The 22,303-nt window shown below is 45.3% G+C and overlaps 1 protein-coding gene and 1 long non-coding RNA gene across 5 annotated transcripts; both read left to right on the top strand.

Moving 5' to 3' along the window:
• Positions 1 to 6,511: 6,511 nt before the first annotated feature.
• On the top strand, positions 6,512 to 7,546 carry LOC129671690 (uncharacterized). 3 transcript variants are annotated; one of them, XR_008719378.1, is made up of 4 exons: positions 6,512 to 6,589; positions 6,703 to 6,727; positions 7,034 to 7,056; positions 7,260 to 7,546. It is a non-coding gene; the product is annotated as an uncharacterized LOC129671690 (long non-coding RNA). The 3 variants fall into 3 exon arrangements; XR_008719380.1 differs by having other exon boundaries at positions 6,703 to 6,742; XR_008719375.1 differs by having other exon boundaries at positions 6,575 to 6,727.
• A 364-nt stretch (positions 7,547 to 7,910) lies between these two features.
• Positions 7,911 to 12,007, top strand: Zc3h10 (zinc finger CCCH-type containing 10). Of its 2 annotated transcripts, none has more exons than XM_055600727.1 (3): positions 7,911 to 7,950; positions 8,710 to 8,773; positions 9,999 to 12,007. In XM_055600727.1, exon 3 carries the CDS (start codon positions 10,051 to 10,053, stop codon positions 11,350 to 11,352), a length of 1,302 nt encoding a protein of 433 aa, XP_055456702.1. In that variant the 5' UTR covers positions 7,911 to 7,950; positions 8,710 to 8,773; positions 9,999 to 10,050; the 3' UTR covers positions 11,353 to 12,007. The 2 variants fall into 2 exon arrangements, with proteins under 2 accessions (XP_055456702.1, XP_055456626.1); XM_055600651.1 differs by lacking the exon at positions 7,911 to 7,950 and adding an exon at positions 8,037 to 8,464.
• The last annotated feature ends 10,296 nt before the right edge of the window (positions 12,008 to 22,303 follow it).

The raw sequence follows: 22,303 nt of genomic DNA, 5'->3' as shown, positions 1-22,303 counted from the left end.
GTATCTGGTTAAGCCCTTCCCATTTTTTAAGAAGCTAAAATCTCCACTAAGAAGAGATTTTTATCACCTATCAAAAGGATCCTCATTTGTAAATATTTTTAGTCATTTTGTTCTTCTGAGGCCCTCCATTCACTCATTTTCACAAAATTGATAATCCATGCCCGGTGTGTTTACTCTCCCCCCCTCCCTGGAACCAGTGGATTTCCCCTCACTTGATTTTAGAACTTACATTGAAAATCCCACTGTGTGTGTGTGTATTTTGGTTTGAGACAAGGTCTCACTATGTAGCTCTGGCTGGCTTCAAACTCACTGTGTTTACCAGGCTAGCCTTGAACTCAGAGCTACATCTGCCTCTGTCTCCTAAATGCTAGAATTAAAGGTCTTTGCCACCACACCCAGATTCCCATTTGACATATTTTGAGTTTCCTCTCATGAAAGGAAAACCAGGTATCAGAGGAGTAGACTGAAGATAACTGACTTTCTGAAGCTGTGGACTTGTATGACTTGCTGGGGGTTTATAGAGAATGGTTATAATTTGTACCTCTGGCATGCTGTCCAGGGAACCAGGGTTCCCATTAAGAGGTTTTTGAAATGACATGGCATTAAAATAAATTTGGATTTGCTCATAATGTTAATGTGTTTGTTCTCTTTGTCTTCGTGGTGGTGGGCATGGAACAATTTATCACTAAGCTGTGTCTTGAGACAGTCTCCCTGTGGTAGTCCTGGGTAAATCAGGCTGTCTACCCTGTGGTAGCCCTGGATAAATCAGGCTGTGTCATAATGTTAATGTGTTCTCTTTGTGTTTGTGGTGGTGGGCATGAAACAGTTTATCATTAAGCTGTGTCTTGGGGTCTCCCTGTGGCAGCCCTGGATGAATCAGGCTGTCCTGTGGACCCTCTGCTCCTGCTCCAGAGCCTGGGACTAAGTTCAGGTACCACCACTGTCCAAGGAATTTGGAAGTGTCTGATTCATGGAGGTGTCTGTCAGTTGAAGGACTGTCGGTTTAGGGGGTGATGGGATCTTTAGATCTTGGGATCTTTTTTTTTTTTTTTTTCCGTTTTCTCTGTGACCCTGTCTGTCCTGGGCTATGACCCTGTCTGTCCTGGGCTCTTGTGTAGACCAAGCTGGCCCTAAACTCTCAATCTTTCTTCCTCTCCCAGCCTCCCAAATGCTAGGATTAAGTGCCACCTGGTTTGGGAATTTAAGTATACAAGCTTGGGTTGGGGGTTGTTTTGTTTTGTTTTTTACGTTCTTTCAAGACAGGGCTTCTCTGTTGTAACCTTGGCAATTCCTTGTAGGTCACGCTGGACTCTGCTGCCTCCTAAAAGCTGGGATTACAAGCGTGTGCCACTGCACCTGGCTACAAGCATTTATGTTAGGACTGATAGTTTTCTGTATAGTGTAAAGGCAATATGGCAAGTTTGCCTTTTGAGTGCTGGGGTTATAGGCACATCTCACCACACCTCATTTATGCTGTGATGGGGACCAAAATAGGTAAGTTTTCAGTGCCAAGCTGAGGTGGTCTGAGTAACTGGTTTAAAAGGTTTTAGTTTTACTACGTATGAAGCACTGCTGAACTATGAGTATAAAGGAGTCAGCAAATCTGAGTGATAAGTATGTTTTAAATTACAGAGAGGTTTGGCTCGGTTTGGTCTTCTTGGGCTCTTGAACCTGCCTCAGTCTGTTGTGTATGCCACCACACCTGTTTGCTGTTAGTGGGCATGCCGATTGAGGAGACTATGGGACACAACAAGGTGTCAAAGTCTGCCTCAAATTTTGTTTTGAGACAGGGTTTTTCTGAATAGTGCTGGCTGTCCTGGAACTTGCTTTTTAGACCAAGCTAGTCTCAAACTCACAAAGATCTTCCTGCATCTGCCTCCGAAGTGCTGGGATCAAAAAGTACAGGGACAAAAGGCCTGTGCTATCATACCCGGTTCCCTCAACCACTAAAACTCCCTAAAACTAAACACAAGAGCCAGATTGTCTCAGTTTATATAAACTGGTGATCTCTTAAGGATTTTTTAAACGTTCTTTTTCTTAGTTTGAGACACTGGCTCAGGCTGTAAAATTATTCTATTAGGACGTTTATTTGGATTTTTAAAACTTTAGCTTGAAGTAGAGTTGTAGCCCAGTTCATAGGGCTTATCTGGCATACATGTAACACTATGTTGGATTCCCAGTATCCACAGTGTATGCCCATAAATCCAAAATTTAGAAGTTGGAGGCAAGAAGATTAAAAAGAAATTCAAGGTCATTCTTAGCTTTGTAACAAGTTTGAGACCACTTTAGGATACATGAAACTTTGACAAAACAGAAAACGGGGCTAAAAGCAAAAGGGTCATCAGTTCAAGACCAGCATGAACAATTTAGTAAGATCCTGTCTAAAATTTCAATGGGCTAGCCTTTAATCCCATCTGTTCTTGGTGATTAGTATTTAATATTGGTGTAACTTTTAGTTAGACTGGTTATTCCTAAACCAGCTGTATACCCAAATCATCACACAGAGACTAGGATTTATTTAATAAACCTAGAGCACAATGCTGGGCAATAGTTAATCCATCCTAAACCTCCAAGCCCATATTTCTCACATACTTGCTTCTAGTCATTTCTTAGGTCCGGCTCATCTCTCCTCATGGTTCCAAGTCCTCTCCAACAAATTCCACTCATTTTCTTTTCTTCTCCTCTGGACCAGGATGTCCCACCCTGTTCTCTCCATTGCTCAGCATTGGCTGGTTGTTTTATTGAAAATACAGAGAATAATGGTGACATGTTTACACAAACGAGACAGGTGGTGCTTAGAATAAGCACCACAATGCAGTGTCAGGATTGACACCAGATAGCGGGGCAGAGAAATCAGCATTTGAATGAGCAAGGGTAAAGTATATACATTCTACAAGAACACTATACCAACACCATCACTGAGGAGGCAGAAGCAGAAGAATCTTTGAGTTTTAGGTCATTTTGATTACAGAAGTGAGTTCCAGGACAGCCAGGACTTCACCATGTGACCTTGTCTTTGCCTCCAGAATATGGGCATTTGTGGTGGGCACCACCACACCCAGTTTAGTCCTTCAAATTTATCATTTAGGTTCTTTAAGACAAGATTTCTCTGTGTAGCCTTGATTATCCTGGAACTCACTCAGGCTGGCTCTAAGATTCACAGAGCTCCACTAAGTGCTAGGTCTGAACACCACACCTGACTAAAATGAGGAAATGTTAAGGAAACCACTGGAAAGGAAGGATTATAATTGACATAGAAATGTCTTTAGTATTGAGCCAGGTGTGGCTGACCTTGAGACAACCACATAAGTCTTAGGCTATTATCATCTAGGGATCATGGCTGTCAAAGGCTACATAATGAGACCATACCCTGTCTCAAAACAAAACAAAAATTTCTTAAGTATTTTAATAAAGCTGGGTATGGTGGCACATGCCTTTGATCCTAGCACTCTGAGAGTTGGAGGGCAGTCTAATCTTCAGAGCAAGTCCAGGACAGCCACGGGTATACAGAGAAACCCTGTCTCAAAAAACAAAACAAGGAAAGTATTTTAACAAGATGAAATCTTGAAGTATACTTAAGTTTCAGGGTTGGTTTGTTTGTTTTTTCCAGACATGGTTTCTCTGTGTAGCCTTGCCTGTTCTGGAACTGACTTTGTAGACTAGGCTGGCCTTGAATTCACAGAGATCCAACCGCCTCTGCCTCTGCCTCCAGAGTGCTGGGATTTTAAAACATGCACTACCATGTCCAGCTCTCTTTTAGGATTAAAAGCATACACAAACACACTCAGGACCCCCCCCCCCCACTCTGGTTTTCTGAGACAGGGCTTCTCTGTAAAGTCCTGGCTGTTCTGGAACTCACAGAGATCCCACTGCCTCAGTCTCCTGATTGCTGGGATTAAGGTTCGGACCACCACCCATTAACTAGCCCTTAGTTATTTATAACAGATGAGCTTTGTGATCAGAAATCTCTAGTGACATTTTGCCTCAATGTAATCAATCATGATCAAAGTTGCTTATTCTCTTCCTAAAGAACTGATCTACACAGTGGTGGCCTTTAATCCTAGCATTTGGGAGGCAGAGGCAGATCTCAGAGTGAGTTTCAGGACAGCCAGGACTACACAGAGGAAAAACAAACAAACAAAACAGAACCAATCTACCTGCGATGCCTATTCTTGGTTGTCAACTACATCTGGAACTAAAACCCAAAATTGGAAGGCACATTTGTGAGAGATTTTTGTCTTTATTTGAAGTAGGAAGATCTACTTCTACTCTTCCGTTTTTTTGTTTTTGTTTTTTTTAAAATAATGGCATACACAGGTGACTCACCAAGTGTAGTTATTTTTTTTTAATATATATATTTATTTATTATACATACAATGTTCTGTCTACATGCACACCTGAACGCCAGAAGAGGTCACTAGATCTCATTATAGATGGTTGTGAGGCACCATGTGGTTGCTGGGAATTGAACTCAGGACTTTTGGAAAAACAGCCAGTGCTCTTGACCTCTGAGCCATCTCTCCAGCTCCTAATCTTCGTTTTTGAGGAAGAAAAACACACCTTTTATTCAGATCATTTGAACTGGGAAAATATGGCTTTAAACTGGATCTTGTGCTGGGAAAGACAAACCTTTAATCCAGGTCTTTAAATCAGATTAAAGGCCTGGCATTCTTCTGGAATCCTATATAAGGATATGGAAGAATGAAGCTTTGGTATTTGCCAGCTTGCCCTTGCCTGCTAGCAAATTCATTCCTTCATTGTCATTAAAGCCTACTTCAGGATTCCAGTGAATACTGAAGAACTACTGGATTCTTGGACTTTCTCTTCAGAGCCATCCATAGTTGGATTAGCCAAACTGTAACCTGTAAATAATTATAATAAATCCCATATATATATATGCATATATATATGAACTTTTATTTGCCTGGTTTTAGTGTTTTCTCAGAGGCTTACTGCATATTCTGCTAACCTAGGCCTAGTCCTGGAAGCTTCTAACCTTCATATAATCTAACCTAGGCCTAGAATGTTTTCAGCCTCTGAGACTTACTGCTGAATAAGCTCACCCTGTGTTGTTTTTACTGAGTTCATAGCTGGCTTGTTCACCTCAACTATTCTGGCCTCAAACTCCTCTCCCAGCTGACTTACTTAATATGGATTTTCTCTTGGTCTCTGAAATGCTTTGCTTGGGCTCAAACTATCTCCAACAACCTGCTCTAATCTCCTGGCTCCTCCTCATTCTCTGGCTCACCTGAGTTCTCTCTCTCTCTCTCTCTCTGCAAACTGCCTGGTAAAAACTCTCCTCGTAAAAACTGCTTGCTCGGGGCTGGAGAGATGGCTCAGTGGTTAAAAGCACTGTCTGCTCTTCCAAAGGACCCAGGTTCAATTCCTAGCACCCACATTGCAGCTTTACAACTGTCTATAATGCCAATTCCAAGGGATCTGACACTTTCACACTAATGCACATAAAATAAAAAATAAATAAATAAATAACCTGCCTGCTCTCTCTCTCATTGCCCCTCAAGTAGCTTCCCTTCCTCTCTCCTCCTAAGAATTGGTTGTACCCTATTCTGTCCAGTCTTTCTCTGATTTGTCACTGTCACTCAATTAGTTATCACTTTCAAACACTACTTTCTACAAAGTAATTTTACCTCCATTGTTTGGGATTAAAGGTGTGTCCCACCGTGCCTGGGCCTAAGCTTTTCTTTACTTGAAACTTGCTCAAGCCTTGAACTCAGATCTCCTTGCGTCTGTCACCTGGATTAAAAGCATGTCTATATTTCGGATCACACAGACCTAAGTCTTTGGATGTGATCTTTTGCCAGACCAGCAGCGTTCTTAAGCCTATTCGACTACGATAGATAGATACTTATTCTATAAATTCAGTCGGTGTCTCCCAGGAGTTGGCAATAGAGGCATACTCCAACCCAGCCCGGCAAAACTAGTAATTCTTTATTTATTGGCTTTACATCCCGATCGTAGGCCCTTTCCTCCTCTCCTCCCGGTCCCACCCTTAAATGAAGAGATATCGTTTTTCTGTTTTGTTTTTTGATTTTTTTTTTTTGAGACAGGGTTTCTCTGTGTAATAGCCCTGGCTGTCCTGGGCTCATTTTGTAAACCAGGCCGGCCCCGAAGACACACAGATCTGCCTGCTTCTACCTTCCAAGTGCTGGGATTAAGTGAATACGCCACCACGCCTAGCTTCAAAACTAGTAATTCTTACTACAGACCACACCTGTTCGTAATAAAATGGAGGTATTTACCAAGAAACTACAGCGCCAAGAAGCAACGAGAAAAAAGACGGAGGTTATTTTTTTCCATCTACTTTTGTCAGTCCCATACTGGAAAAAGGCGCTCGTGCTGAAATAATGCAATGTCCGTAAAGTAAAGGACAGAAAAGGTGAGGCTTGATAAATCTCATTCAAAACATTTTGTTTCCGCCTATAAATCAGCCGGAAGTCACCGTTACTGAGAAGCCCCGCCGCCAGGAGGGAACCAGGGGGTGTCGCCGGAAGTGACGACACTAAGCACGCCATTAAATAGCAGTAAGCCGGCGTCCCCCGCTCTCTCGGCCTTAGCGCCATCTTCCTTGGTGAGTGTTGTTGTGCCGGGTCTTCTGACTTTGAATACAATCCATTAACATCTGGCCTTCACGTGTGCCATCATCACAGCAGCCTAACTGTAATTTTTTTGTCTTCTTTTTAGACACTCCTGCGCCATGAGAGCGAAGGTGAGCAGTTACGTGGTGAGCTTGGGCGGTAGTTCGGAATTGTGGGGAGATCCAGCCAGTGACTCTCCGCCATGGTTCCTGTTCGGGTTTGGAGGGAGCCCAGCAGAGCGTTAAGCCCTTTGGTGGAGCAAGGACGGGTGTGAAAAAACATGGGATTAGGGTCTTCGCCGGTGTCTACACCCGATATCGCTACCCGCGTTTATATCTTGTTAAAACCTACTTCCTGAAAGTATGAATACCCGTACGCAAGCCTATATTCCTAACAGCTAACATTTTTTTTTTCTTCTCGCATAATCGGGTTTCTAGTGGCGGAAGAAGCGAATGCGCAGGTAAGACTACGGAGAAGGGCGGTGGGGCGAGGCTTGATGTGGGATATTCCGCTGAACTTTGAAAATAAAAGCTCAAAGTGAAAATGTCGGTGTTGGCGTGGTGGAACCCGGTGTTTAAACACAGTGCAGTAGAACTATGGTGTTTATTCCGTTACCGTTTGTGCTGAAAGGAAAAAACCCAGCTTGTTTGCTTTCCTTTCTAGGCTGAAGCGCAAGAGAAGAAAGATGAGGCAGAGGTCCAAGTAAATAGACTTGGGCACCACGAAGGCCGCAGACGTGAAGGATGCTGAAGTCCAGGACGCTGGTGCGAGCTGTCGGCGGTGGAACACCCTCTCGCCGAGACCACCTGAGAAGCAGGCTGCCTTGCCTACAACAGCCCGCTTGCCGTCTGCCCTGGACCTTTGTCATTCTGGACTGGTTCTGTTCGCTTGTGGCCAAGTGTAACTCGTGTACAATAAACCATCCTCGCTGTCTGAGCTGAAGAATCAAATTGCTGTTACGTGTTTCTTGCGGGTCGGGAGTTGTTAGTGTGGTTGGGGCTGTACCGAGGAGTGTATCAAGAGCCTGCGTAGGCCGGTACCCGGGGTTTGGTGACCTGTCTGGGGCCAGAAGTGGGCTGTTGTGTGCGCCTGACGTGGTTTTTTGGGACCGCTGCGTAGAAGTTACCGCCGCAACTGTTCGCGTCGGAGGAGTCGGGTTGCTATGGTGACGCGCAAGGCTTCCTGGGAGCTTCCTGCGGCTGGAAGCGCGCAAATTGGATCATAGAGTGTTTCCGGGTCTGGTGGCTAGAACATCGCCTCTTCCGCAGGAAGCGGAAGAGCCGTAGGGTGGGCGGCTCTTTGTCGAAGCTAGAGGACCGGCAGGCGGCAGCAGCAACTACGGCGGCGGCGGCAGGTGAGGGAGGCGGGAGACTTAGGTGGAGGCCGCGCCCGGAGGGGAGGAGTCGGGGCCGGCTCAGCGGCTGTGCTCCGCCGGGCTACAGGAGCACCCCCCCTCTCCGAAACCGACCTGGCTCTTCCTTGCTGCCCAGAACAGACCCCCATTTCTGACTGACCTCGCTTCATGAGCAAACGCCAGCCTCGTGACGTCACAGCCCTGCTCATCCCCTCAGCCTGATGTCACGCTTAGCCCCCTCCCCTCTCACGTCGTGCTTCCTTAGTGTCCTAGTCACCTGGTCCACGGCCGAGTGCTGGCGCCACATCACGGAGCCAGCCAAGCCAGACTTCCAGGGAAACTCCTAGGACTTTTAGTGAACTCTAGGGTGTTGGGGACTGTCGTAATCACCGCCCCCACGTCTAATCTCGTCTTCCCACTGTTACTGTCATTTGTTGCCCTTGTCCAGCTTTCAGTTTGGGTATTCTGAACTCCAACCTAGATCGGACTCTGATCCCTATATTCTCATCCTGAGGTAAAGTGTCACCAAGATTTTTTTTTTTCCTTCAACCTAGCTTTCCAGCCTTTATTGGTTGGTTCTAGCCCTTATGCTTAATAGGGACCTCTGACAAGTGACGTTAAGTTTGAAGTCTTAAGGGAGCCTGAAAGCCACAATGCTCTTACCATTTTGTCAGAATTAATTCAAATTTTGAAAACCACTGGAAGCTTTTTCCTCCTACTACTCAAAAATTCGATTTTTTGTTTTCGTTTCTTATTCAGAACCCAGCAGTGATGTGGAGGCAGAGACTCACGGGAGCCCCGGACTTCACCTGAGCTATCTCAGGTATTAATTCTGTGATAATTGGGTGAGGAAGGCTATCATATCCGCTTATCTGTTCTGGTGGGACTTTGGAGGGCGTTTATTCTTCACCTGGTCATTTATCTTTTAGTAAGGGTTTGTCGTCTCTTTACCACTTGTTCTATTCTATTCTATTCTACTCTTTCCCGTTATGCAGATTCTTGTGTGTCTCTGGCCTCTGATCTGGTTTGTCATTTTAGGGAAATCTAAAGGAAAAGTCAAGGAAACAGGGTGTGAATGGGCTAAGTCAAAGCCAAGAAAATCAAGAAAGGTATCCTTAATGCCCAAACAAACGTACTTTTCTTATTTGACCAGCAGGGGGAGCCTGAATACCACTTAGGCAACATTTAGAGGCTTAGACACGTGGTAGCAGGGACTCCCAGTCTTACTAGAGGGTAAGAGAGAAGGGAGGGCTAGAATTAGGGCAGTGGACTGACATTCCAAAGCTCTCTTGGGAAATAGGAGACTTAAAAAGCTTTTATAGAGTCTATAAATAAAGAGGATTTTTATGGGCGGGGAGTGTTACGGTTTGATATTAGTGGGATCTTTTCATGGAGGGGGTGGAGAATGGGGAAAGAAAGGTCACCATTCCTGTGAAATTAACTCCTTCCCATCTTGACCTTCCCACAGTTTTGTTTTGGGCATCTAGAAGTAGAGATTTCAGCTTAGGACTTCTTTCTCTGAAAAGGAGAGGTTTGTGAGGGGAACAGAGCTACCCTGTAGCTGGTGACCCCAGGATTTCTAAATACACAGAGACTTGAACTAAGTTCATGAACAAGAGGGAATTAGGGAGGTTTTGTTACTGATAGCTCTTCATCCACAAGTTGTCAAAGCTAAACAGCCTGCCTTACAGTACTCTTTAGTTTCAGCCTGTTCATACACCAACAGCAGTTTTAGTTTCTCTCCCACAACTTAAATAAGAAGGGAGGGTAAAATCTAACACTATTCTCTCCCTGCCCCCTCCTTGGCCCATCACCTTCATCCCAGCTTTCCCTCCTCCATTAGCCAGGCAAGTGTGAATCACTCCAACCAAGACCAGGTGCACAAGGGCCTGGGCGGGACTTCTGGCAAGTCATCCAGGCCAGCTAGAATTCTCTTTGGATTCTCCATCTCCAAGGCCATTTCCCCAGAGGACTGCCCCACTGGATAGTCAGGAAGAGTGGGATCTTTCTGGAGAAGCCCTGTTTGACTCAGTTCTCTTTTTTAACAGTCACCAAGAGTGGCAAGAAAAGGAAGAAAAGCCTGAGTTGGGGGGGACAAGGATGCCTGACCGGGACAGCTATGCCAATGGCGCTGGCAGCAGCGGTGGAGGTCCTGGAGGTGGTGGCAGTGAGGAGGCCAGTGGGGCAGGGACAGGCAGTGGGGGAGCCACTTCAGATGCCATCTGTAGAGACTTCCTGAGGAATGTGTGCAAGCGAGGCAAGCGTTGTCGGTACCGCCACCCAGACATGAGTGAGGTATCCAACTTGGGGGTAAGCAAAAATGAATTTATCTTCTGCCATGACTTCCAAAACAAGGAGTGTAGCCGCCCAAACTGCCGTTTCATCCATGGCTCCAAGGAGGACGAGGATGGATATAAGAAGACAGGAGAGCTGCCCCCACGGCTGAGGCAGAAGGTGGCAGCTGGGCTGGGCCTTTCACCTGCTGACCTACCCAATGGTAAGGAGGAGGTCCCTATCTGCCGTGACTTCCTCAAAGGTGACTGTCAGAGAGGAGCCAAGTGCAAGTTCCGGCACCTGCAAAGGGAATTTGAGTTTGATGCTCGAGGTGGTACTGGAGGTGGAGGCTTGTCAGGCTCCATTCCCCCTGGTCGACGCCATGATCTCTATGATATCTATGACCTTCCTGAAAGGGGCTTTGAGGACCATGAACCAGGCCCTAAGCGCCGGAGAGGTGGATGCTGCCCTTCTGATAGCCTCCATTTTGAGTCCTATGAATATAACTTGGCTCTACCCCGTGGAGTAGAGTGCAGACTGCTAGAGGAGGAGAATGCCATGCTCAGGAAACGTGTGGAGGAGCTGAAGAAACAAGTGAACAATCTGCTGGCCACTAACGAGGTACTTCTGGAACAAAATGCCCAATTCCGAAATCAGGCCAAGGTCCTGACCCTGAGCTCTACTGCACCAGCAACTGAGCAAACCCTGGCTCCCACCGTGGGCACTGTGGCCACTTTTAACCATGGCATTGCACAGACTCACACCACTCTGAGCAGCCAGGCTCTACAGCCTCGTCCTGTGTCCCAGCAAGAACTTGTGGCTCCTGCTGGAGCTCCAGCTGCTCCCCCAACCAATGCTGCACCTCCTGCTGCTCCACCTCCCCCACCTCCACACTTGAACCCAGAGATCACGCCACTATCAGCCGCTTTGGCGCAAACCATCGCCCAGGGGATGGCACCCCCACCTGTGTCCATGGCCCCTGTAGCTGTGTCTGTGGCTCCTGTGGCTCCTGTGGCTGTGTCCATGGCCCAGCCCTTGGCAGGAATCACAATGAGCCACACTACTACTCCTATGGTGACTTACCCCATTGCTTCCCAGAGCATGCGTATCACAGCCATGCCACACTGACAGGACTAATGGATTCTTCCTGTTACAGCATCTGAGGGCTGGGGTCAAGGGGCCCTTCCCCACTTGCCCTCCCAGGACCTGTCTGAAGGGCCACCCAGAAACTAGGACAAGAGACTACAAGGAATATACTTCGTAGGAGCATCTCCTGAGGCAGGGTCGTGCTGGTGTGTTCTCTCTCCTTCAGGCCTCACTCAGACAGAGGCTTGCACAGGCATTGAGACTGGGCCAGCAAAAAGAAAGGACTGAGGGACTGTTCTCTCATAGGAAGTTGGGAATGTCCCTGGTCTTGTCCTCACTTGTAAACAGTACAGGTTCCAGCACTGGTATGAGAGAGGAAAATTCCCTACCAAGAGCCAGGAAAGGTTGGGAAAGTGGGTAGTCAGGAGAGAAGACCCCATGGGAGCCTTCAGATGATTTGGGGCCTAAAATTATTCCTGGGCCCCTAGGAAGGCTGGGACCATAGTACTTCAACCCAGACTAGGGAAACATTCGCCTACCTAGCTTGGCCTGGAAATCTGTAGGGCAGTGCCCACCAACTTCCAAAGAAATAAAAGACCATTATTTTTTAACAAAGGAAGTGAGCATTGCTTAGATGGCTATTGGGGAAGATGGGAGCATAAATAGATCTCATGCTAAAAAGGGTAAAGACTTACCCTCGTGTAGCCTGTGTAAGTTGGGTAGATACCAGCGATGAAGGGTAGATATGTAAAATGGCCAAGTGGAGCTCTGGTTTGGGGAAGGCACTTTGTGGGATAAAAGAAACGGAGCCACCTAGTCTAGTTTAAAAATAGCCCCGTCTGTTTCTAGTCTCTGTCTTTATGTGCTATTCCCAGGTTTCCTTAGTAACCAGGGCTTTTAGGGTCATTGGGGTGGGGGCAGGTACTAAGGGTTGTGTACTGAGAAATGGGGATATGGGGTGTTAGGCAGTTGACAGATGCCCTTATTCAAACAGCAGGACAGGCGGTGGTGCCTCTCCAAGCTGTCGATGGCAGTTTCTGTCCTGCTCCAACACTTCTTTCAGGGCCAGTGCTTTAAGCTTTCTGGACTTCAGAAGTGCTAGGCAAAGGTGGCACACTTAATACTAGCAGTTGGAAGGGGAGGGGACCTGCTGGTCAGGAGTTCAGAATCAGCCTCAGCCACATGGTGAATTCCATTGTAACTTGGGGCCTTCTTTCAAAAGCAAAACATGGGACAAAACAAAACATGGGACAGGTGTTAATTCTTCCGTCTTGTCTGTACACAAGACCCGAAGGTTTTAAGCTGCTCAAGGGTCTTCAAGGCCAAACTTTAGCTAAACTCTAGTTTTTCTTCCATCTGTGGTAACATAAGGGGGAAAATCCAGGTGTCTAACGACGCAGCAAACTTGGTGTAGGAAGTGATACTGGGTTGTGCTTCCTCCATTGCTTCTCTGGTTACCTATCTGCTCTCTGATCACTCGGTAGGCACACCTGGGGTTGGAGATGGGCTCTAGATAATGGCAGCCATTTAAAAAAGGGTTTCTTAAAATTGGGGAATGCTGTAGCACATTCCTATAATCCCAGCTGCTTAGGAGCCTGAAGTGAAGAAAGGAAAGCACTGAAGACAAAATGTGGGTGAATTGTAATGGGAAGATTCCAGTGGGTAATAGGCGACTGCTGCCAACTATGTTGGCACAGAGTTCAAGCCCTGAGTTCCACATAAGAGGAAGAGAACCAACTCCAATAATTTGGCCTCTGAGCTACACACATCTACTGTGTATGGACGGCACAGGCTCACACTCACCTCGTTAAATGGTTTGGTTTTGAGATAGAACTTCTCTGTGTAGCCCTGAATGTCCTAGCACTCTCTGTAGACCAGGCTGCCTCAAACTCCGATCCACCTGCCTCTGCCTCCCGAGTGCTGCTGTTAAAGGTGTGCATCACCATGCCTGGCACCTACAACTTTTTTTATGGGTAAATCTTTATCTGTGCTATTTACTGATTTCAGAAACATCTTGTTAAACTTAATATTTGTTTTTGATACAACTTGGAATTATTAAAAGAGATGGCATATGAATTTTTAGGAATATAATTACACATACCAGCATGAATTCTCAAATCTTACCTTCATTTCCTTTATGCCAAGTGTCAAAGAAGTGAATTTAACAATTTAGGTTTATTCCAGCTACATATCCCCGATGACGAATATGTAGGTGGAAGTTGTGTTTAGTGTTAACTGCAGAGAGAGCGCACCACTGGGCAGCGGAGTGTGGCCCAGTGTGGCCTGGTGCCACAAACTTGTGATCCCAGCACTTGGAAGGAAGGCGAAGAAAGCGTCCTTGCAGAGGAGCTCAGTTTAGTCCCCAGTGCCCACCCCATGCAGCACACAGCCACCTGGGAGCCCTTCTGCAGGGCTCCGCCCCTGGACCCAGCACCCGCGCTCCACATGCGCACCCTGCTGCAGGCATGCACACATACGGACATTGTTCTGTTTGGTTCTGAGTCAGGGCTTCAGACCTTGGCTGTCTGTCCTGGACTCCATCTGTAGATCAGGCCTCAAACGCGGAGATCACACTGCCTCTGCTTCCCAAGCGCTGGCATGACATGTGCGCCACCACACCCAGCTATGTATTGATTTTAAAGGTGGGGGAGAAACTGGCTTTGGGATTTGGGTCAGTGATTTGGGGGTTCTTCTGGATTGGGTATTATACGAGGCAGGGATCATTCTTTAATCAGGCATCTTTATCTAAAGGAGGGCAGGCTTCGAGGATATTAATGCTTCCATGGTGCTAGAGCAGTCTAGCATAAAAGGAGATGTTTGCTTCTTTGTGGCTTGCACACTAACCTGTGCTTAAGATTATGAATTGGTTTTGTTTATTGTTTGTCAGTCATTGGAGACAATCTTGTGCTGATAATTTTGTACTTGGTTCAACACCAAAAGTGAACCCAGCAGGTCAGTGAGAAACCTGGATGGCTGTGTAAGGCTAGTTCCTAAACAACAGGAAGGTGTGTGTGTGTGTGTGTGTGTGTGTGTGTAAGGGATTGGAAGCTGCTTTCTTCTCAGGGCTTAAGTCATTCGATAAACAGGTGGGTCCCTGTGAGTGTGTAGGGTGTTGCACATGGTGATCATGCACACAAAACTCCACATGCGTGCACAGAATTCAGCCTAAAGAAATGGCTCAGGGATTAAAGGCACTTGCTGTTCTTGCAGAGAACCCAAGTTCTGTTCTAAACACATACAGAGCAGATTACAACTGTAGAACTACAGTTCCAATGAGTTCTAATGCCCTCTTCTAGCCTCAGAGGGCACAGAGCACACATAAGGTGCACATACACACGTATGCAGGCATATAGTGATACAAATAAAAATCAGCCTTTTTTTTAGAGATATTTATGTATATGAGTACTCTATGATAAGCCCAAGAACTGTTTAGTTAAAGAAACAGATGGGGTTGGACAGATGGCTCAGAGGTTAAGTGCATAGTGGTTTTGCAGAGGACTAGAGGTCAGTTCCCAGCACCCGTGTCAGGCACCTCACAACTCTAGGACCGAGAGGAACTGACCCCTCTGGCCTTCACCGGCACCTGCATTCATGTGTACAAGGTTCACACACAGACACACAAGCACAGTAATGAAAAGTATCTTCCAGAACATCAGACTGTGAAGGTTGTCCAAACACGACAGGATTGAGTGTCCAAATTTATAGGTGGGGGTGGGGGGAGGGAGACGGAAGGCACACTGAAATTATACCAGCAGTCCTACCCATAAAATGGCTGACTAACAAGTGTGGGGGCCCTTAACTAAGGAGAAGTTGCATGTAGAAGAGTCTGTCAGCCCATGCATCCCCTGTATTAACAAAAAGAAACCAGGGAAGTGGAAATGTTAGCAGATTTCAGATAGGTGAATAAGGTAATCCAACTAATGGTTTCATTATGACTTGGAATTCCTTTACCTTTTTTTTTTTTTTTTTTTAAACCTAAGGCATGGCCTCTGCAGAACAAACTATCCATTATATATCACTCATATTCGGTCTCATATAGGCTTGCCAGGTCCGTTAGCACAGTGAAATGAAATTGAAAGGAAATGTGTTAGAAGCCTCAAAATTTCATGAAAAAAATACCATGTTAACAGTAAAGGTTTAAAGAAAAGTTTTTCTATCACCTGGCAAAAAGCCAAGGAAATTATAAGAGAATGTCCTAATTGTTCTTTGTATAACGAAACTCCATTACCTGCTGGAAGTAACCCTAAGGATATCAAAAGAAATTAAATCTGAAGCCGGGTGGTGGTGGTGCATGCCTTTGATCCCAGCACTCAGGGAGGCAGAGGCAGGTGGATCTCTGTGAGTTTGAGGCCAGCCTGGTCTACAGAGAGAGTTCCAGGATAGCCAAAGCTACACAGAGAAACCCTGTCTCAAAAATACAAACAAACAGGAAACAAAAAAAGAAAGAAAGAAAAAGAAAGAAAGAAAGAAAGAAAATTAAATCTAGTAGATGGATAGGTTTCATTTTGTAGAATATGGAAAACTAAAGTTGTACACCATACCATTGATACATACTCAGCATTTCAATGGGCAACTGTTTTGAGTTCTGAACAGAGTGCTTCTGTAATTACACATTTACTGGAAATAATGGCTATTATGGGAATATCTGTACAACTTAAGACTGACTGACCCCACGCATGTCTGCAGTAAGATGAAACAATTCTTTGCATAGTCTAATATTAAACACATTATAGGCATACCACACAACAGTCGTAGAAAGATGTATCCATACATTGAAAGAAATGCTTATAAAGCAAAAAAGACAAAAGACCCCCAGGGGAGATGAGGGCTCTGTTAGCCTTAATTTAATATTAATGAGAGAGGAACAATAGTGGCTGAGAGACACTGGGCTCCAGAGAAACAAAACAAAACAAAACTGGAATTAAATTAGGCTATGTGGGGCCAGAGAGATGGCTTAGTGGTTAAGAGCACTGTCTGCTCTTCCAAAGGACCTGGGTTCAATTCCCAGCACCCACATGGCAGCTCACAACTGTCTGTAATGCCAATTCCAAGGGATCTGACACCTTCACACTAATACACATAAAATTAAATAAATAAAAAAAGAAACATTCCCTTTATATTAAAAAAATTAGCCTATATACTATAAGGATGTATTAACATCAAAATGGAAGTCAACAAATGTTTTGCATTGGGGACATGGATTTGTTTATATTTTCATAGGGAACAAAAAGCTGTGTAAATCCTCAAAACTAATAAAGTTCAGAATGGAGCAGGGGAGGTCTTTTGAAAATCTTGGCCACTGACCCAAAAAGAGCAAAGAAGGGAGCCTGATCTACCACTGCCTTCTCCTGCCAGCCAGAAAAGTCTGGACAAGAGCTGGACATGGTGGTGTACTCCTGTAATCCCAGCACTTGGGGAGGCAGAGGCAGGAGGATATCTGTGAGTTCCAGGCCAGCCTGGTTTACACAGTGAGTCCAGGACAGCTAAGGCTACACAGAGAAACCCTGTCTCAAAAAAGAAAAGAAAAAAAAAAGGAAGGAAGGAAGGAAGAGAGAGAGAAAGAAAGAAAAGTGAGAAAGAAAGAAAAGAGAAAGAAAGAAAGAAAGAAAGAAAGAAAGAAAGAAAGAAAGAAAAAGAAAGAAAGAAAGAAAAAAGAAAGGAAAGAAAAAAGAGCCTGGACAGGAAACGTTCATCACCTGACCACTGACTGGCCTGTGAAGAGGACTTTGGTCTCCTACAGTACAGAGCCGTCCACAGTGCAGAGCAACAACAGGCAAGACAGACTGTGCTGAACACTGCATCTGGCATGCCCAAGTTGGGGCTGCAAGCCAAAGAAAGGTTCACAGACCTGGAGGTGGAGATAAAGAGACTTCAGTGAGGAATGTAAAAGCTTCAGGAAGCAGTACCCAAGTTACAGGAAAGAGAAGTGTAACTGTTAGGTTCTTATCTCAGTTGTGGATGTGCCCCTGAGAGGTCAGCAAATCACATCAGACACCTGAGAACTCCGGACAAGACTTTGGAAAGAATTGAGAAGCAAGCCAGGCAGTGGTAGCATTTGCCTTTAACTCCAGCACTCAGGAGGGAGAGGCAGGCAGAGCTCTGTGAGTTAGAGCCTGGTCTACAGAGTTTCAGGATAGCCAGGGCTAAAACAGAGAAATGCTGTATCAAAAAACAAACAAAAAACAAAAAGAATTGAGAAGCGGCTTAAAAACTGCATAGTTAGTAGCTAAAACAAATGGGGAAAAACTTAGTGTGATTTATATGTGCCTGGCCCTTTAAAGGACTCTATGTCCTTCAGTGTCAGTTGGCACTTGGACTTCTGGGAACAGGAGAGGATATAAAAGTCAAAAGGGGCTGAGGGATAGTAGGATTGGGGAATAGCAAGGGGTAAGATCCAGGAAAAAAAGAAGAGAGAAGAAAAGAGATTGAGCAGAGCGAAAATGAAGGACAGCTGAAAGTGGATTGAGCCAGCAGAGTGGGAAGACAGTTGGTGGCAGTTGAGCCAGGAGAAGCTGAGCTGGCCAGAGAAGACGTTAAGAGACAGGCAAGAGAGCCCTAAAGAACAAAGTCGCAAAGAAGAGAAAAGACAGAAAAGAAAGGAAAAAGCTACAGTTGTGTTTTCTTTTCCAGACAGGGTTTCTCTCTGTAGCCTTGGCTGTCCTGGACTTAATTTGTAGACCAGGCTGGCCTCAAACTCAGAGATGTGCCTGCCTCTGTCTCCTGAGTGCTGGGATTAAGGCAATGCACAACCATCACTCAACAATCTTGTCTTTCGTTTTGTTTTGTTTTGTTTTGTTTTGTTTTAAGCAAAGCAAGGCTGGAAAGATCTGCTCTTCTAGAGGACAGAGTTCAGTTTCCAGCATCTATGTCAGGCAGGTGACAGGAGATCCAACTCTTTCTTCAGGTCTCTGCAGGTACCTGCACTGACATACATAGACCCCCCCTCCCCCATATACATGTATTTAAAGATAAAAATATTTAAAAGAAAAAGGGAAAAGATGTCTGGGAAGAGGCTGTGGCTGTCGTTCAGTTGCTAGAGAGCCTGTGTGGCAGGCCCTGGGTTCCTCATACACTAGGTGTAGTGTCCCAAATTTTAATCCCAGCACCCAAGAGGGGAAGGCCAAGAGTCTGAAGTCCAAGGTCATTCTTAGATACCTAGGGAGTTTGAGGTCAATGTAGGCTACAGGAGACCCTGTCTCAAAACAAAATCTAAAAGTAAGATAAAACCAGACGTGGTAGCACACGCCTTTATCCCAGCTCTCAGAGGCAGGGGCAGGCGGATCTCTTGAGGCCAGCCAGGGCTACATAGAGAGACTCTGCATTTAAAAAGAAAGAAGAAAAGAAAAAAACTAAAAAATAAGAAAAACTATTCTAGATAAGAATATAAAAACCCAGCTGGACAGTGGTGGGGAGCACACCTTTAATCCCAGCACTCAGGGAGGCAAAGGCAGGGTTACACAGAAAAACCCTGTCTTGGGGGAAATTATATATACATCATATATGTATATATCACTGAAGGGCTGGAGTGAAGTGGTTGGCTGTTAGACTAGCGTAGGTGAGGCTCTGAGCTCAAACTCTAGCATTGAAAAGAAGGAAAAGGATTTTGTCATCATGAATACAAGGATTGAGTAGAACAATGGGTCTGCCATGTCCCAGGTGCACAGACCTGTAAATGTAGCACTTGAGAGGTAGAGGCAGGTAGGCAAGGAATTCAAGGCTGGGGTTGGAGAGATGTCTCAGTGGCTAGGAGCGCTGCTGCTAAGGATATGAGTTCCAATCGCTAATACCCATGTCAGGGGCTCACAATCATCTTCAGCTCCAAGAGATCCAACAATTCTGTGCTCTGAGGGTGCCTACCCTGGCGTGTACACTCCTAGTCCCAGGCACAGTTACAAAACAGGGCTGGAGAGGTGGCTCACTGGCAAAGAGCATTTGTTCTTGCAAAGGACCCAGGTTCAGTGCCCAGCACCCACCTAGTAGCTCAGAACCATCCACAACTGCAGTTCCAGGAGCTCTGCTACCCTTTTCTGATCTCCTAGGGCACCAGGTAATAAGCATGGTACCCATACATGCAAGCAAAACAAATAAATTTAAAGTTAATAACTTTTTTCTGACAGCATCTTACTATGTAGCACTGACTATCCTGGATTCCACTGTGTAGACCAGGCTGGTCTCGAACAGAGCTCCATCTGCCTCTACCTTGGAAGTGCTTGGATCAATGCTGTGGGCCACTGTCCTACCAAAGCAAATTTTATTTTATTTTTATTTATTTTTTTCTGAGACAGGGTAGCCTTGGCTGTTCTGGATTCACTTTGTAGATCAGCCTGGCCTCAAACTCACAGCACTAGGGAGGCAGAGGCAGACAAGTCTGTTTGAAGCCAGCCTGGTCTCTATAGTTTCAGGCAGCAAGGGCTATATAGACCTGGTATCAAATTAATGAATTAATAGAATTCAAGTCCAGGTTTGGCAGCAGAGCAAGTTTGAGGCCAGCTTTGGCTACATGAGACCCTGTCTCAATAAACAAACAAACAAACAAACAAACAAGGAGTTTGGTCTGTAGACTAGGCTGGCCTGGAACTTACGGTTATCTGCCTATCTCTGCCTCCCAAGTGCTGGGACAGCCAGAGCTCTACAAAGAAACCCTGTCTCGAAAAACAATACACGAATAAATAAATAAATAAATAAATACACATATATACATAAAATAAAAAATAAACAAACAAACAAAGGGCTGTAGATGCAGCTCAGCTGGTAGAGTGTTAGCCTGGCATACAAAAAGTTCCATAGAGTAGACATTTCTGAGGCTAGCATTCAGAGGGAAGGCAGGAGGAGCAGAAGTCATCAAGGTCATTCATGGTGAGTTTGAGGCTAGAGTGAGCAGAGATAATTTCTATAAATAAATAAACAAACAAACAAACAAATAAATAAATAAGGATTTTGCTCTGGCCTGGACCCACATGGTGGAAAGACAGAACTGACTCCTACAGGTTGTCCTCTGATCTCTACACACAAAATAAAATAATATAAAAGATTAACAACTCTATAGTTCTAAGTTCGAGTCCTGTCTGCTGTACAGAGTGAAAGCCAGGACTGCACAGAGAAACCCTGGGCCGAATAGATAAATAAGTAAATAAACAAACATAAATAGAATGGGCTGGAGAGATGGTTAAGAGCAGTATCTGCTCTTCCAAAGGTTTTGAGTTCAACTCCCAGCAACCACATGGTGGCTCATAGCCATCTATAATGAGATCTGGTGCCCTCATGCATGCTGGCAAGTACTGTATAAATAATAAATAAATATTTTATTAATTAAAATTTACTCATTTTTGTATCCCAGCTGTAGCCCCTTCCCTCATCTCATCCCAATCCCACCTTCCCTCCCTCCCTCATCCCCTCTCATGCCCCTCCCTCAGTATACTGATAGGGAAGGTCCTCCTCCCCTTCCATCTGACCCTAGCTTATCAAGTCTCATCAGAGACCTGGCTGCATTGTTTTCTTCTGAGGCCTGGTAAGGCTGCTCCCTCCTCAGGGGGAGGTGATCTTCAGAGACAGTCCCTGTTCCCCTTACTAGGGAACACACTTGGACACTGAGCTGCCATGGGCTATATCTGTGTAGGGGTTCTATGTTATCTTCATTCATGATCCTTGGTTGGAGTATCAGTCTCAGAAAAGTCCCCTGGGCCCAGATTTTTGGGTTCTGTTGCTCTCCTGTCCCCTCCAGGTCTTTCTATCTCCCACTTCTTTCATAAGATTCCTTGCACTCTGCCCAAAGTTTAGCTATGCGTCTTAGCCTCTGCTTTTAATACCCTGGTGGGTAGAATCTTTCAGAGTCCCTCTGTGGCAGGCTCCTGTCCTGTTCCCTGTTTTCTCCCTCTTCCGATGTCCATCCCATTTGCCTTTCTGAAAGAGGATTGATCAGCTTACTCAGGCCCCTCCTCCTTGCTTAGCTTTGTTAGGTGTACAGATTTCAGTATGTTTATCCTATATTAGATGTCTAATAGCCACGTATAAGTGAGTATATACCATGTGTGTCTTTCTGCTTCTGGGTCACCTCACTCAGGATGCATTTGATTTCCAACACACATTGCTGCTCACAACCTTCTGTAACTCCAGTTGCTGGGGAGAGATGCCCTCTGCTGGCATCCTCAGGTACCAGACAGGGACTTAAAAGCAGTCAACACACACACACACACACACACACATTTAAGAAATTTTAAAAATTGAAAACAAAACACACATGTACATTCTGCTTTCATTATCTTGTTAACACACTTGGCCATCTGGAAGGAACAAGGCAATTCAATTACTAACTTTTCATGTATGCATAACGTCAAGGCTTTTTGTTTTGTTTTGTTTTTTCAAGACATGGTTTCTCCGTAGTTTGCCTGTCCTGGAACTCTGTAGAACAGGCTGGCCTCAAACTCATAGAGATTCGCCTGCCTCTGCTCCCCCTCCATTGTTTAGTGCTGGGATTAAAGATGGGGGGGGTACATCACCTCCGGGCTCAAGGCCTCTACCTTCTCCGATTGGCTTGGTACGTTGCAAGGCACATCAGACTGACCCCTCCACTGTCAGTAAAGACAGTAATGGAGCCCACCATGGCAGCCCAGCAAGATGCCCTTTCAACCCTTATGACTCATCCTACTTCCCTGTAGGCTACAGACCACACAACACAAATAACAAATACCAAACTCTCCATCAACACAGGACATTATTTGCTACTTACATAAAATAGTTCGCTCTAGTACTAAATCCCTTCTGTCCTTTCTCCAAACGCACCTGACTCTTACCCCAGGAGATAAAACTTAAACCTAACTCAAACCTACACCAAGTTATAAAGGTCTGAAATCATGACAGTCAGAGAAAAGGTACAATTTATGAAGGTCTGAGGATATAAAAATCTTAGTTGTGGAAGTTTGTAAATACAAGTTACGACGGTCTGGATCTGAGGGATTGGAAGCTTAAGTAAGTTGTGAGGGTCTGAGAAAGTGAT

Source organism: Psammomys obesus, unplaced genomic scaffold (genome assembly GCF_907164565.1).
Source record: "Psammomys obesus unplaced genomic scaffold, mPsaObe1.curated_primary_1811, whole genome shotgun sequence".
NCBI classification, from domain to species: domain Eukaryota; kingdom Metazoa; phylum Chordata; class Mammalia; order Rodentia; family Muridae; genus Psammomys; species Psammomys obesus.
The sequence above is the reverse complement of the archived record's forward strand: the minus strand, read 5'-3'. Positions and strand labels throughout refer to the sequence as shown.